Raw genomic sequence first — 15,395 nt, 5'->3', positions numbered from 1 at the left:
ATTTGAAACACAAAATTACCTGCTTTATAAGGGTTAGCCAATCGCGGCCAGCTGAGATAAGCAGGCAGAAAAGGTTTGGTTGCATTCCCTCCTCATGCCATCTTTATTAGCCTCAATTACTAGCAAGATTCTAGGCAAGCAGACACGCCTCGCAGCCTGCAGGCCATATGACAGGCCAGATCACGTGAATTTACAGGCTGTCGCTCAAGCTGCCCTATCGAGCGTATCCATTAAACTGGATCTCCGAGCCTGCGACCCTCTTCCCTCTCTTTCACACCACGACGCAAGCCAACAAGCATTCCAGCCCTCATGACTTTTCTACTGACTGCATCGACTTCAACCCTGCACGACAACATCTACGGATGTCAGACACTTGTATCGTCTGTCTAGGAGACTTGAGCAACGGTAATGGTGATGGTGCAGCACTTCCCACGACCCTTGCCAAGTCTCCACTACTGAACGCTGCTGCCGCTGGCCCCAAGGCGGCCGGAACCGAGAATATCAACAACGCCACCCATGTCGACGTAGACGCTGATCACGAGCTCATTGCTCATCTTCGGCCTTGCGGTCACTATCTTCACAATGAATGCCTTACGCCATGGGTCGAAAGGGCCAACAGTTGTCCAATTTGCCGCGCCAGCTTCCACTTGGTCGATCTCATGTATACTATAAATGGTGAGTTTTTGCGCTTGTAGGCCTACCTACTCGAACAACTTGCTGACTACCCTCAGGCGACGTTATATCCTCATATTCTGTCGAAGAACGCACCCAAGTTGCCGAGTTAGATCCTTCCATGTTCTTCGAAATTCCTGAGGAGGAAGATGAGGAGCAGCCCTGTCAAGCATGTGGTGAAGACGATAACGAGGACGTGCTTATGTACTGTGATGGATGTCAAAAGCTCTGGCATACATATTGCGTCGATCTACAAGAGGTGCCTTATGGACATTGGTTTTGCGACAATTGTCGGGCACAACGAGACGTCGACCCACGCCAACAGCATCGTTCTCGATCAGGTCGCATCACACGCAGACGGACTCGGGGCCAACAGCGCAGACAGCGTGGTCACGAGTCCAGCTGGAATCAAGTCTGGCAGACTGTTTGGTCACGGATCAACATGGACCTCGATTTTCCATACGAAGAAGACGACTCATCAGCCACGTATCTGAGACGACATCGTCAGCATACTCAGACAAACCGGCAGGCCCATGACGCTTGGAGACGCCGGATGCAGGTTGCTGAGCTTCATGGAGCCGGAAATCGTTTTAGGGAAACCGAGCCAGCTGTACCGAGCAGCCCTGGAGGAGAGTCAACGCCAGGAAGTCGACGACTAAGAGCATCACCACGCGCCCCAGTCGAGAACGCTGACGAGCTTATGGCATGGCACGCTTTTGAACAGGCTCGAGCCTCCCCAAACGACTCCAGCTCAAGCAGAAAGAGGAAGAGGAAGTCCCGCACAGCATCGCCGAAAGAGCCCGAATCAGAAGCCACCCCAGTGATCAAGAGAAGGCGACCGAGTGCCTCTACTCGAAGCGTCTCCGAGCGAGGCACTTCCAGTGCTCGCAATGTTCGATCGCGTCAGTCTTCGCGTCTGGCTAGTCCAACACCTAGGCGACCGCTACAACTGGAGTCTGGTGCTCCTACTTTTCTTCAGTCTTTGCTTCAAGAAGTAGAAGAGTCTGGAGCAAGCTCGCACACTGTTCATCTCCACCGCCCCTCACCTCGTCCTGGAGCATCGCCGCCAGCCGAACAAGCCTCACCGCGGCCTTCGTCGCCAGCTGCGTCTCCGCTACCATCAAATCACTCGTCACCTCGACCAATGTCTGCAACGCCACCTCCTGCCACATCTTTGAGACCTAGCTCACCGGCTGGATTGACGTCCAGTATCCAGCCTGTCTTTCCATCCACCGAATATTCTCCATTACGAACTAATTCGCCGGATCACATCGCCCCTAGTACATCTGAAACCTCTGAAACCAGGACGCTCGCACCGAAAGCCAATTCTTCCTCTTCACCGACTCTGGCGCAGCCCAAGCCAAGGAGTCGAGCTCCACGAATATTAGATCACGCATCCGGACCCGTGCCTCAACCACGATCAACAGAAGCATCTCCGACCCGAACCGTCTTGTCTTTGTCTGCAAAGGAAGATGTGCAGAAGCTTGTCGCAAGTGCGCTGAAGCCACATTACCACGACCAGACCATCTCAAAAGACGAGTATACAACCATTAATCGTGACATTTCTCGAATGTTGTACGATAAAATTGGTGACTTCGAGGAGCTAGATACGAACAACAAGGCCAAGTGGGAAAAAGTTGCCGGCGACGAGGTGCAGAAGGCTATTGTTGCAATGAAAGCTGATGCATGAACCGAGCCAGCATGTTGCAATGTTCTTGAGCGAAGCGAGTTTTGTCGCCCTTTATGATGATATAACGATGTTACGACACGGGTTGCATGGGCGTTTGGAAAGCCAGTATGATGGATGGGAGGCCAGGGTCAGCTCGCTAGTGTGAGCATTATTCCCCCAAGGATGAGCGATGGCGAAGGAGATTCCTGTCCTGGCATAGCATGGGTTCGTGTTAGCAAGTGAAGGGATCCAGACTTGAAGCGGTGTACAACTACGCATGTGGAGGGCATCGGAAGGTTTCTGCGATCACGCAGGCTTGGATGCGATAACCACGGATTAAATGTGTACAATTATCAGTGAAGTTGAATATGCCTCTTCTCATGTCATTATGTGGTCAGGCACATCTTGCCTCAGAGTGCTGAGAATAATGAATCATCCCTATCGAGCTTCATCTCTCATCCATTACTTTTGGTTTACATGCATTCAGTCCCAGTCATTTTTAACAAAGATTCGGTGAATTGCTCAAGCATCTGCTCAGCAAGCCTGAGATTGACATTACTTTGTCTAGCAGTATTGTCGCATCGAAAAGGTAAGGAGTTCAGTACTCACAGTGCTGTCGCTATGTGTAGTTTTCGGGGACATTGTCCAGCATGAATGATGACGTCTCTTGCTTCTGCCACCAGACTGTGTGCCACTGGGGCAAGGCGACTTCATCAGCGAGCGCATGAGCGCCACCATAGACACAGGTATAAGGAAAATCTTGATTCGGAATCATTTCGGCTCGACCTTGACTTACATATCCACGGAAGGACGGCGGACGTAGAAAAGGAAGGTTCTGGGAGGTGCAGAATGAGTTGAAGAAGGATCAGACGAATAAGGGCTTCTGAGCAGTTCCTCCCGACGACTCTTGCACACGGGCCTTTGGGGTGCTTCGATGGTGGAGTCGTGTGCTGTTTCCAGCCTCACTTCCAAGTCAAGTCGAGATCTTCCGTGACTTCTGAACTAGAGCTTCCTCATTCCAGCCCTTCATAATTCGCGAAACCCAATCATACCCCGACCTCCTTCGAGCCCGGCCCTGGCCCGGGAAGCTCAACACAGTTGTCATGGCCGCCGCGAGCCGGGCATATCAAGGTCATTGTCTGAGGTTGATGTCTCTTCTTGGGCCGAACCGAACCAACATCCTGCTCGCCCCTTGTTGCTCCGCGGATCGTTAGTTGATTGGCTGAGTTTCAAACAACCTATCAGGCTGTATAAACTGTGGCAAACAAGGTGAAACAGACCGTGCATGCTTCAAATGCCGTCACTTGTACGACACCATGCTATTCGTTCGAATTTTGCAAGTGCTCGCAACCTGCAGGCCAGTGAGAGACTCTCTCGTACGCAGAACCTTCGCAGGCTTGATGCAGGACCATGCTGCACCACCCCAAGGCAGTATGCATAATCCGCACCAGATTTCAAATTCTAGATGTTTGCAGAGGATGACAAATGATCTCGGCATGAATATGTACAGGGAACACACTTGAATACTTCAGAGAGATTGAAATCGTTGGGATAGACTTAGCAAGATTGAAACCCTGCGAAGCATACATGTCTGCTGCCAAAATCCAGTTGAAAGTCAGTTCTCCCTTCACGAAGACCTTTGTGAAGGAGCCCATGCTCGTACGCACGAAAACAGGGGACAGAAAAAGAGACAAAAGATGTATACAGAGCTCGATATCGGTGCAGACTGTAAAGATCAGTAATACCTAACGTACAGACGAGGCATAGTTCGCCTCATCACGTGGAGAGATGTTGGGTCGATGCCTGGTATCGCGCGGTTGGAGAGGAGACGGCTTGCGAATGTCTCTGGGCTCGCTTTTCCTACGCGTCACTGTAGACTGATCCGCGTTCATCGCTATGGATTGTTGGTGATGGCTGAAAGGGGGTTTCTTTCGGGACTTGCTGGGTTTGGACCTGGATCTGGTTTTGGGTTTCTTTTCATCGTCAAACCAGTGTTCGAGAGATAGGATCAACGGGTCGGACGGCAAATTCGGGTTCAACTCAGCAGCCGCAGCTCTCACGGCCTCAACGTAGCTCTTTGGCTCTTTGGGAAAGAGCCTGAATTGGTAGAGGAGGTACGCATTGACCAAGGTGCTAGATCTGATCGGATCGTCCTCGGTCGCAAGATCAAGTATCTGTTGAAGACTGTCATGGCGATCGTCGGGTGTTGTGAGCGAAGTTTCTTCAGAATTTGTAGCAACTTCGTGTATGCCTTCTGTCCGTGGGTTGAGTCCTTCGAGGAGGCCTACTCCGTCCTCTTCAGATTCTATCAATTGCTCCTCAGATATGTTGACCTTGCGGTCTGGCAACTTGCTGCGAAGGCGTTCCAGGTCCTCTTCGGCCTGTCCCAACTGGTTTCTGAGATCAATCGTCCTTGAATCCATATATCTATGGAGTTCAGACTCTTCCCGTGTGCTGAAAGGGTCGGCCGTCGCTGAGATACCATCTTCGTCCAGCTCCATCAAGCTTTCCCGGAGCAGATCGACATCAGCCTTTTTTGAGAGATACAACTGCGCTTCGGAAGTTCTGTCGAGTCGTATATCATCTGCTGAGATAAGAGAAGTCTCTGCTTCGGTAGTCTGGGATCGAAGAACAATGCCCTGCTCTTCAAGGAGTCTGAGGGAAGATGGCGCGGCAGGCCCGAAGATTCTGGAACCTTTTCTGAGGACTTGATCTCCCTGTTCAATGAGCTTTTCGTCCTCACCCATCAGCTTCTCCTCGGCTTCTTGTAGGTCGGAAAGGGCATTTCGGAGCTTTTGTGACAGTTGGTTCTGATTCGAAGACAGCAATGCGTCGAGTTGATCGAGAGCACCTCTTCTCGAGTCGGACACACTCCGCCGAAGGTCGCCGGTCGTGATGATATCGCCCGTGTATGAGTCCACAAGATTGCTAAGCTCGCCCCACGTCTTTTGTATCGGACTGAGACTGTCATTGAAAATCTGTGAGTTTGCATGCCCCGGGTTGGCTTCTCTGGAGATGTCGGAAGGTTCACCTATCCTGTGTCGTTGACTCATGTAGTCAGATCCTGGAGAAGAGCGGAATGAGTCGGCATGAGGTTCTGAAGCCCCTTTTTGCTCTGTTGAACCTTGCTCTTCTGCATATTTTGGCTCCCTGATGCAATCGCCTGGTATGTCCATCTGGTCCTCCTTCTGATTGGCACTAGAGATGGGATGATCATCCTCCTTCGCCGGCAAAGGCAGACAGATCGGATCTTTGCTCGCTTGCGTGTTTGAGCCATCTTGTATGTTGTGATCAGAGGAAGCCTCATGGTTTGACCCAGGTATGCTTGTTAAGGTACTGCGCAATGTGTCAGAAATTTATACGTGCAGCCATAAAACCTGTGCCACAAACTGACCTTTGCGGTGCCACTTTCCTATCAACTTGGGAGTTCTGCCAGAACCACATCCCTCAGCGTAATCGGGCCACTTATGGCAACGCTGACCCGACAAGGGTGTCGCATCGAGTGGCAAAGCCTCGCAGAGGAGGCTCTCCATGATGATTGAGCCCGACCTAACTGGATATATAGGGACGACAAGGCCGAAGCATCCCTGTAATCAGCGGTAATTTGATTCAGCGAGAGATATGAATTCGGTGTCACGGGCGTGTGCACGCGGCCGATCAGAATAAGCTTAGTGCGCCCGGAAGCAATGCGGCGAGACGGGAAGTCAGCCCATCCCGGGGCAAAAGATTACAGGCTGGGAAGCTTTCTGGCCACCTAGGAATGGTCCACCTATACCCAAGGGGTGCCTAACTTAGGCTAGTTGGGCTCGCCACGGTCTGCTGATTGAACTCACCACGGCTTGTAACTTACTTGGTAATTCCCTCCTCCTTCCACTTATGGTACGGTAACACCCCAAGCCCATGTCTTGATTTACCTACTAGTATCCAGCATCCTTTCAGCCGATAAGCATGAGCTTTCTCCATGGACAGCTTGCAACGTGTCCTCCATGGTCCCAATATGACTGGCCATCTGAACGCATCTCCGACGGCAACATCATGCCATGGACCCCTGGGCCCTCCAGAAACTCTCCAATAACCCTCTGCCACTGAGGAACGTCTGAGAGAGTGCGAATGGAGCGCTATCTGCAGACAGCACATGAGTAGGTTTCTACACACGCATGGTGCGTTCGTTGAGCCGCATGCCACGAATGAAGATGGCTGCTATCTGCCGAATCCCTCTCCAATAGGTATAAATCTGTTTGCAATAACGTCGCGTTCGACCGATCGTACGTCCTTGCTTCCCCTCGTCTGTCTGTGGCTGTATGGGGTGTCTATAGCCCTAGATTGGTTGCCCACTCTTTGCTGAATTGAGAAATCAAATTTCAGCACTGCGAATTGTGTAAGTTTGAACTTCGAAGCAGCTTTTCTAGGCTAATCGTGAGGCTAGTATGAGGCACAGAAGACAACACCCCAACTGATGCAGAAGGATAGCCAGATCCCTTGGCTGCCGAGCCTGACAGGTCACAGCGGCTTTCCTGTAATCGTCTTTCAATATGCCGCCGAAGCAGCGCACTCTGCCCTTGCTGCAACCTGGTTCAAGTCATGAACGGGACGCTAAGCAAGAGCACGAAGCATTTGATCCCAAGGGCAAGCGAAAGACCGCTTCCGAATCGGAATCTGAAGGTGCGGTTCATGGAGCCTCTTGGTCAAGTGGAAATAGCTAATAATGGCAATATAAAACCAGCTTCAGCAGCCCATGCAGTCCCTACAAATGCCGCCCTTACTTGCAAGGCTCTTCTAGGAGATAAAGTCTGGAACATTGTTTCCGCCCAGGAAGCGGAGTTGGACCTTGATGCCGTTGTTCTAAGGGATCATCCTGAGTTATTCGGGATCGAAGAATACCTTTATCTCCTGGTAGCGATGAGGTGTAGTATGGACGGGGAGCTTCGACTTCAGAGAGCATGCAGCTGGTTGTACGCCCATGTACGACATTACCGAGTCGTTGGTGAGAGTGAGTACGCAGAGTTCCTGGACAACCTCGACGATGAAGACTACGATAATCCGCTTGAACCAGCTTTAGAAGAACTTACGAGACATTTGCAACTGGCTGGGACGCGTCAGCCGACGAAAGCAGCGATAAGTGACGAGCAGTACGCCACGGCCTCGTTGGCCTTCTCGCTGGGGACCGAATACCCATCACCTTCCCGACCTCGCAAGAGTGATCCTTCTCCCTCACTTGCGGGTGTGGAGGACACACTTCAACAAGGCTATTACATCAGGGACAGCAAGTTCTTCAGCCTGGGTCGTGTCTTCATCACGCTATGGCACGAGAATGCGACACATGGAAATCGATATCTGAGAAATGTTGGGACCACAAGTGCTGGTGTACACGGAGAAAAGATATTCAGCCATATCCGACGCTTCGCGGTCGTCCGAATAGGGCGAGGATTCTGCTGGGCAGTTCCGGTCAATACCTACCGAGGCCAAGGCCTTACCAGGCCCAGTTTCAAGAACAAGGAGGAAGAAATCAGAGCACATGCTATCATCCACATTGAGGGAACTGGGGCGGAAATGCTGGAAGGAGAGCCAAAAATGATCAAGAGACCAATTGTGGTTGAGAATGCCGGAGAAGACAAGAGACTCGACCGTGCTAGTCGCATTCGATTCGATAAAGTCTTCACTATCGAGCACAATGTCAGGGTCAAAAATGTCGGCAAGATCACTCAAGGCTCAATGCCATATTTCCGGAGATATTGGCAGGATCAAGCCAACGCCTCTATCGACGCTATGAAGGCACGCTGAAAGTGCTTCATTGCCGATGACTGCGTCGACCCAAACACATTGGATATACGTTCTTGCTGCGAGAAGGCAACGCCAACACTCGCGGCAATCAAGAGCTCATGGTAGTCGTCGATGGCATGCTGGTGAAAACCAGATTTCATTGTTTGCAATTTGTTGAGGTGATTTACTCCAATGCAACTTGATCTTGTCCACTGTGTTGGTCTTTGGTCATTGTGAGGTATTACGAGGGTTTTCAGCCTGTACGAACTCATTACCCTTGTGATAGACAGTCTCATGGAAGACGTCAAATCTAAGTTGGTTTACTTTTGGCATAGTGGTTGCCTTCTCGTCCCCGTTCTGCGGACCTTTCGGCAAATCTTCAGACAGATGCCTTTAGTTGACTACAGGCGCTTGTATACGCGCTTGCGATTGAATCACATTTTCATTGAGTGGACTCTGCACAGCAGGCCCTTCCAGCCTTGCAGCCTCGTCTTCGGCCAGACTTTCAACCTCATCTCGACAAGAGTTATTGGAAAAGTCGGGTTTCTGGCTACAAATCAGCCCGTACCATGGTACCCGCATACCGTTACGCATACCGCTAAGGGCAAAGTAAGTATCACGCCTTTCACACTGGTCCTCAATTTGCTAAATCTGTCTCCAGGAGCAGCCATGTCGTGATTGCGCGGCAGTCCGGCCACATCAACCATTTACCGGGCTAGATTGCCTGCTAAGCAATCGATGGTGATGCAGATAATGGAATTGTGGGCTTCCACTTCTGACATAGGTAGGCATTCATGAACATGTCGGTGATCCAACCATCAAGCTAGAGATACCAAGGATTGATCATGGATGAATCCTGCTATGCCAGAAGCATCGACAACAGCTGAAATGCACGGGACACGGAAACACCCCGCCTGTTATCGGCCTACTACATCAATGACAATATGAATGGGACTGCTCCTTACAGAGATATCCATACTAGTGCGCCAGCACCACGCGCCAGTCCTCGAACAGCAATGGACTCGAGCCATCCCTTCGTGATTCATAAGCGGCTGCCTCTGCGCGTACAACTTGATTGGTCGAATTGAAAAGTTCACATGCGCACACTACTCTCAAAGAGGTTGTTGCCTGCAGCTGTCTCGAAAGCAGTCAAGGAGTCCTGTCTACCGTTGCCGTGGGCGGCTGAAACTGCTACTTTGGCGACCATTCGATCGAAGCACATGTCGAAACATTCCGCAATGTTGACCATGAGATTGGGCCAGACTCCTTCCAGGTTGGCTTGATATGGTGTGCCGCCAGACCAATCTGCCGCGCCGGACCGGGGCAGGCCCATGTGGCAGAAGCGACAAGGGCGTTGCACAGCCCCAATTGATGGTGTGGTCCTCACTGTCACAAGACCTTCTGTCAAAGGTGCCGCCTTGCCACATCTGGACTCGATGCGGCTCTGCGGGAGTGCGTGCGGACGAAAGGAAGATATTCAGGTTGTCTGACGGAACGTATAACTCCAGTGCGCGCACTCTTGTCGAGGCCACCACACGCAACCCATAGGATCTAGACCTTTATGGTCTGTTCGAGCGATAAGGGCGGCCTGGGCTGCTGTTCAGTGCAAGTTGTGGCGCGATGCTACCATTGGCTGGATAAACATTGGCGGGCGTGTAGGCAGGTCATTGGAGGATGCTTTCCCGTCTCGGAGGAATCGCATGCCGACACTACATTTGGGTTCTCGATATCATCTGGTGAGCGTCTGTGAGGAGTACTCTCTTGCCGATGGTTTTGACGATTTCGTGATTCACGGCAGCATGAACGGCGTTCTTTCTCAGTTGTAGAGGGTTTCGAGGTTAGTTGTAGTCGGAGTTTTCGTAAAACCATGGACCTGACTTCTCCACCTCCGCAATGCCCTATGCCTCATTGATCTGTGATCATCAATGCCACTATTTTTTTATACTTTGCGGCCTGCGGCTGTACCACTCTGGTGGGCTTTGTGGGACAAACCCAAGTTTATTTATAAGCTTAAAGCAATCCCTACAGTCTATTCATTCTCATTGCACATGCATCGCCAAATGCCATATCCGACTACACATCTTAGAAGTGGACGCAATTTCACATAGCACGAGGATCTAATTGTCATGTTTCTTAAAGAGTGTTCGCACGACTATGAGATATGTGTCTACTCGGCCTCAACATGAGTGACCTGCTTGACCTATATCCCCTTGTTAACGACTGCATGTGCGCCTGTTCATCATCGGACCGAGAACTGTCCTTATCATCAGGCAGCTGGGAGGTACGCAGACTCTCCACATCATTCCGGGAATCGAAATGAGACACCGAAACATCCTCCGAGAACCACGTCTGAAGCATGTATCTCCCGATTGTTTCATAGGACAAATTGCCCTCCATGTACCCCTCAACTTCAGACACGAACCGATTAAAGGACTGCCAGGATGATTTGACGCATTGAAGAATCCATTTTGATATGATCCTTTTCAAGCTTTCAGCGACATCGCCCTCAGTATCTGGAGATTGATTATCTGGAGATGTGGGACAGGACTGGGCTGCGTCGAAGGTTCCACTAACATTCAACACGGGTTCAGCAAGGAGTGGGAAGACATCCCCTCGCCGCATGTCGAAATCTGCAGTGATCAAACGCAGAGTTTCATCGGCATTGGACTTGGCGCTTTGGATGTCCGCGTCTGTGTCAACATCGGAAAATTGATCACGACGAAAGAGGGCGTCCACCGCAGTGCTGGATGCGCTGGCGATCGTCGACCTATATGTGAGAGCCTTTTGCGCTTCTGCAATGAGAGACATTTGTCTCAACAGATCCCCGCGTCGATCGGGGTAATCGTCGATGAGTTGCTGTGAATAGAGGCTCAGAGGCACGCCAGCCGCAAGTCGCATCTTGGTATCTTGAACAAGCGCCTCGTGATTCCTCTCGAGATCCTCAAGATTTGACCTCAAACCCCGATCGGCAGACTCTAGTGCTGACAGCCGTTCTTTCAGAGTATACTCAGACTGGCGAGCTAAAAATTCCATAACATCATCAGTAAACGGCAACTCAGGCGAAGTCGGAGATGCCGCCCATGCATGAGGACCCACGTCGCTACGTTCAATTGCAGCATTGCCCAATATGTCTTCGTAAAGTATTTGCTCGGCTTCTTTAAGCTTCCATTCTGCTGGTATAAGATCGCTTTCCATAATTTCAAAGGAGATTTCTTGCGAGTCAAGCTCTTCCACAAGTGGCTGTAGGGACTGCAGCTGTTGTGTTGCATCTTGCCGAGGCTGCATAACCCTGGCCAACTGAGAGAGCATGCGCTTCCTTGTCAACTTCATGTGGTCTCTTTCGTCTCTTACTCGAACCCTCAGATCCTGGACGTGCTGTCGTAATGCATTGATTCTCCGAAATTCTTGCAGGAAACGGATTGGTTTGTCCAAAGGTTCAAGCAATGTCGACCCGTCCGAATGGTTGGGGGAATGTAGCGGAGAGACATCCTGCGGAATGCTGAGAGGATCAAAGGGAGTGTGTAGGGGTCGCGGATCCTGTTCAAGCACGTTGGTCATGGCTTCATGAGCTGGAAGGGAGTGTCCCCGCCCCTGTATCCGGGCACTTCGAAGTCGGTGCGAGATGTCTTCTTGTATCTTACATCATCTTCTCTCGAGTAGTCATTGTCTGTTGACATGTGCTCGACGTCCATAGACGTCGCAGAAGGACGAGGACGAGCATGTCCATCCCTAAGGCGACGCGTCAATCCAACTGTTGCACAAAGGATGCGTGTTGCCTCACCAGTGGGACTTTGAGCCCAATTCGAGGTGGTACATTCCTTGAATCGAATGCCATGTGCAAGATGGATTTTGAGCACGGGGACAGAAATTGGGAGTTCAAGGCACGACAGAAGGCATTAGCGAGGCCATAGTCGAGCTTGTATGAAGGAAGATCACAACACAGACAGTAGGGAGCCTCACTAGACGCACAGAAGGGAAGGCAAGTTGGCTGAAAGACCTCGGGACATGCTAAGACATTGCAAAAGAGGAAATGCCGCGTGGACACATCAAAGATTCATCAAACTGCTTTCGCAGAACAACACATGGGATTCACTCAGCCGATTCGTCGGACCATCCCATGGTATGAGTTGATCGCTGCCGTGGCAGCACAAGTTCGGCGCGAGTGAATGAGGCGGTCGGTAGTCAGCTGTCCCTGAAATGTTGCCAGGTTTGTGGAAATACGGCAAGCATCGATAACGAAGTTGATGTACGAGTTGACGCTAGGGGCTAGGCCGGCCCCTAGTGGGATTATTGGGGCTATGCATGCCGCCCGCACGCCGGCAATGCCATCAACCCTGGGAATTCAATCTCACCTCTGGAAATCCCACGCCAGCAGCAATCATAGACCTTTCAGTGGCTTTCATGCTGTGTAACCTATCCACACTCCAAATTACACCAACGGTCCACTATCAACTACCCTATTGGAAAATACTCAGTCTGACAGTCTATTATGGTCAAATTCATCAGCTACTTCCAGGCCGCTGAAGACGCCGCCATTCCTTACCAGCACTCCTGCTGCTTTTCCTCCACTCGCTAGGGTTGTAATCGGCAACGGCAACGGCACCGAAGAACCTTCGAGCCCTTGTGACCACCTAGACCCATCTCTCTCCCTCACTGTACCCAGCGGATCCAGTCGAGGATGGCGGCTCGCCGAGAAGCTAAGTCCTCGCATAGGCACTACTGCACCTCTTGCGCTGTCGCTCAAGCGAACAGTGAGTGAGCTTCTATAAGGATAATCCCCACAAAGCTTCTAGTCGGCACCTCACGACACTCCGATGCCAGCCGTTCAACAATGCGGCTCCTATGGCAGAGTGGCTGCAAGTTAAATACTTGGTGAATGATCCATGATGCTTTGATCCATACAATGTTCTTGTCCCTCGATGGATCCCAATGGCACCCTTTGATCCAGTTGCCGAGTATGGTAGCAAATGGCGGGAGTTCAGGGATGGATCAGTTCGACGTGTGGTGATACTCCGAGGTACAGTATACACGCATACGTGCCAAAGTGCCGAGCTAACTAGTACAAGGACGCTACCACTTCGAACTAAAGGATACCAAGGGCAGCCCGCGATATGTGCCCATTGAAGATGCCATAGCACCTCCAGATGAGGCGGGAAAGAACCGTGCTGATCCAAGAACACCTGGTCAGTTACCAAGTCAACAATCCAGGAATTCTCGCGGACAACAGAGTCAGTTCGCGTATCACACTCAATACGATGCGCAAATCGAGCGCTCACCAGTTCCAGCACAGGCCACAGGGTAGTTTCGCAACGTCCTCGGTTGAACTGTGCACACACGCTGACTCGGTGATGCAGACCAACATTAGATGATCATCTGAATCCAGGTTTGCCTTCTCCACCCGGAAGGCATGGCCAATATGCTCTGGTTGGCGGCCAATCCACCCTCGCGAGCGCTACACGTCCATATACTACGCAGTACGACAACGAAGTAATAACATCCAACCGAGCTTTACAGTTTCAACCAAATCTAGGAAGATCTACACCCATTCCCAATGACTCCGCTCTTGGTCTCTCCGACGTCGCACTTCAATTCGCGAGGATTGGTTTGGGGCAGTTTGCCACGTGTGGACGCTTCGTCGAGGAACATCGTCGCATCCGGGAGACGAACGCAAATGAACTTTTCAATGCTTCCATCGAAGCCGAAAGACAGGGACGTCGCGAGCTCTCCAACCAGTGCATACAGCGCGGTGTAATAATAAGAGCTTGCGAGAATCTTTCATCGCGGGCCCGGACAGATTATTTCAAGGAGCTTGCGAAAACAGGTTCAAGAGACTCAAATGAATTCTCTAGTCAATGTCGACAGGTGGAAGAAAGAGTCCGATTGCGCATGCATGGCAGTGCACGCGCTTCTGAAGTACCTGGAAGCACCATGTCAGGCGCTCGAGCTCCGGAAAGTGATAGATATGAGACAGGTGCTTACCCTGCGCCCTTGCCCACCCAAACCAGTCACGATGGCTATCAGCCATCATATCAGGCATCATATCAGGCATCATATCAGGCATCATATCAGGCATCATACCAACCTAGGCCAGGAGCAGAGGAAACGTATGATTCACCGCCATCAGCGCTCCCTACAGACCGAGGAGCAAATTATTCCATCATCAGAAGAGATTCCGTGGCCTACTCGACACGTTTTCCACGTACTTCAAGTCACGGTGACAACGAGGACGAAGATGATTTTGGTTCTGAGGAACAGAGACAGCAGCAACGCTACCATGGCACTCCAGCTTCCAGACCACAAGGCGCGCAGAGACGGCCTTCCAACAAAGGTTCCAGAGGCTCACGTCCTTACGACCAAAGGACGGTAACAACAGCCCAAGGGGGAAAGAAGGCTGACTTTCGAGGCGGACGCCAGCCAGACGTTCTAGATCCTTCGTACGAAGAACGACAGGCATGGTTCTTCACAAAAGGAAGGATTTTTGCAATGATCTGGCATGAGAATCTGGGCAGTCATCATGGAAAAACAAGCACAGCTTCAGACAAACATGTCAGCATCGGCTTTTCAGGAGAAATGGTTTACAGCAACATACGGCGGATGGTTGTGGTTCGTCAGCGCCAGGGCTACTGCGTGGTGGTGCCAATCCTTTCATACGGCGAGAAGGGAGTCAAGAAAGCCATGCCCCGAAGCGAGAAGCAAGCACACGCAATTATCTACAAAAATGGACACTCAATCCCAACGTCTTTGCCAGGTGAGCCCGAATTTACGAAAAGACCGATTGCAGCCGATATGCGCCGCGGCGAGACCTTGTGGCCCTCCAGTCGAATCCACTTTGGAAAGCACCACACAGTGGAATACAATGTCAAAGTCAAGGACATCGGAAACATTGCTGAAATTTCAAGAGCCGAGCTTGAGTCGTACTTTCGACAAGAATCCCTCGAAGGTCACGGGCGTGATTGAACTAGATACTTCCACGCCCGACTTATACGTACAGCGCCGAGCAGCTCACAAGGTTGCCGGTGTTCGATTTGGTTGTTACAACCATTTCGTTTGGCGATACAAGCCAACTGATTGGCGTCACGCTGTGGCTGCAGCCTGACGATGTTTTCAACACATACTTTATCATTTCGTGTTTCTTTGGTTCGGATACTTGCCGTTTGCGTTTCGTCCAACCCCCAAAGGACCGCCACAGGCCAACAAATGTTTGACTGCAAATGCTTCGGCAAGACCACTGGCCAGGCGGGCCAATATGCTCTATGGTCGTCCTCCTTTTTGGTGGACAACGTGGGGTTTGGGC

At 51.2% G+C, this 15,395-nt stretch overlaps 5 protein-coding genes across 5 annotated transcripts; 3 read left to right on the top strand and 2 right to left on the bottom strand.

Annotated features, from left to right (window-relative positions):
* The first annotated feature begins 4 nt into the window (after positions 1 to 4).
* On the top strand, positions 5 to 2,679 carry EDD37DRAFT_179185 (uncharacterized protein). Its single transcript, XM_062809943.1, has 2 exons — positions 5 to 675; positions 732 to 2,679. The coding sequence occupies exons 1-2, from the start codon at positions 363 to 365 to the stop codon at positions 2,360 to 2,362; spliced, it is 1,944 nt and encodes a 647-aa protein (XP_062666295.1). The 5' UTR covers positions 5 to 362; the 3' UTR covers positions 2,363 to 2,679.
* Positions 2,680 to 4,086: 1,407 nt separating this feature from the next.
* EDD37DRAFT_654004 (uncharacterized protein) lies at positions 4,087 to 5,874 on the bottom strand (the record flags this gene model as incomplete). Its single annotated transcript, XM_062818640.1, has 2 exons — positions 4,087 to 5,677; positions 5,732 to 5,874. 2 exons carry the CDS (start codon positions 5,872 to 5,874, stop codon positions 4,087 to 4,089), a joined length of 1,734 nt encoding a protein of 577 aa, XP_062666294.1.
* A 778-nt stretch (positions 5,875 to 6,652) lies between these two features.
* On the top strand, positions 6,653 to 8,259 carry EDD37DRAFT_179438 (uncharacterized protein). The gene is made up of 3 exons (XM_062809945.1): positions 6,653 to 6,719; positions 6,768 to 7,003; positions 7,065 to 8,259. Exons 2-3 carry the CDS (start codon positions 6,874 to 6,876, stop codon positions 8,120 to 8,122), a joined length of 1,188 nt encoding a protein of 395 aa, XP_062666293.1. The 5' UTR covers positions 6,653 to 6,719; positions 6,768 to 6,873; the 3' UTR covers positions 8,123 to 8,259.
* A 1,945-nt stretch (positions 8,260 to 10,204) lies between these two features.
* EDD37DRAFT_641352 (uncharacterized protein) lies at positions 10,205 to 12,354 on the bottom strand. Its single transcript, XM_062817300.1, has 3 exons — positions 11,883 to 12,354; positions 11,743 to 11,830; positions 10,205 to 11,638 (listed from the first exon to the last, which is right to left on the bottom strand). Exons 1-3 carry the CDS (start codon positions 11,915 to 11,917, stop codon positions 10,235 to 10,237), a joined length of 1,527 nt encoding a protein of 508 aa, XP_062666292.1. The 5' UTR covers positions 11,918 to 12,354; the 3' UTR covers positions 10,205 to 10,234.
* Positions 12,355 to 12,921: 567 nt separating this feature from the next.
* EDD37DRAFT_179041 (uncharacterized protein) lies at positions 12,922 to 15,069 on the top strand. Its single transcript, XM_062809939.1, has 3 exons — positions 12,922 to 13,118; positions 13,168 to 13,399; positions 13,456 to 15,069. The coding sequence occupies exons 1-3, from the start codon at positions 13,031 to 13,033 to the stop codon at positions 15,056 to 15,058; spliced, it is 1,923 nt and encodes a 640-aa protein (XP_062666291.1). The 5' UTR covers positions 12,922 to 13,030; the 3' UTR covers positions 15,059 to 15,069.
* Positions 15,070 to 15,395: the final 326 nt, after the last annotated feature.

The sequence above is a fragment of the Exophiala viscosa genome (genome assembly GCF_022695815.1).
Source record: "Exophiala viscosa unplaced genomic scaffold EDD37scaffold_13, whole genome shotgun sequence".
Lineage (NCBI taxonomy): Eukaryota > Fungi > Ascomycota > Eurotiomycetes > Chaetothyriales > Herpotrichiellaceae > Exophiala > Exophiala viscosa.
The sequence above is the reverse complement of the archived record's forward strand: the minus strand, read 5'-3'. Positions and strand labels throughout refer to the sequence as shown.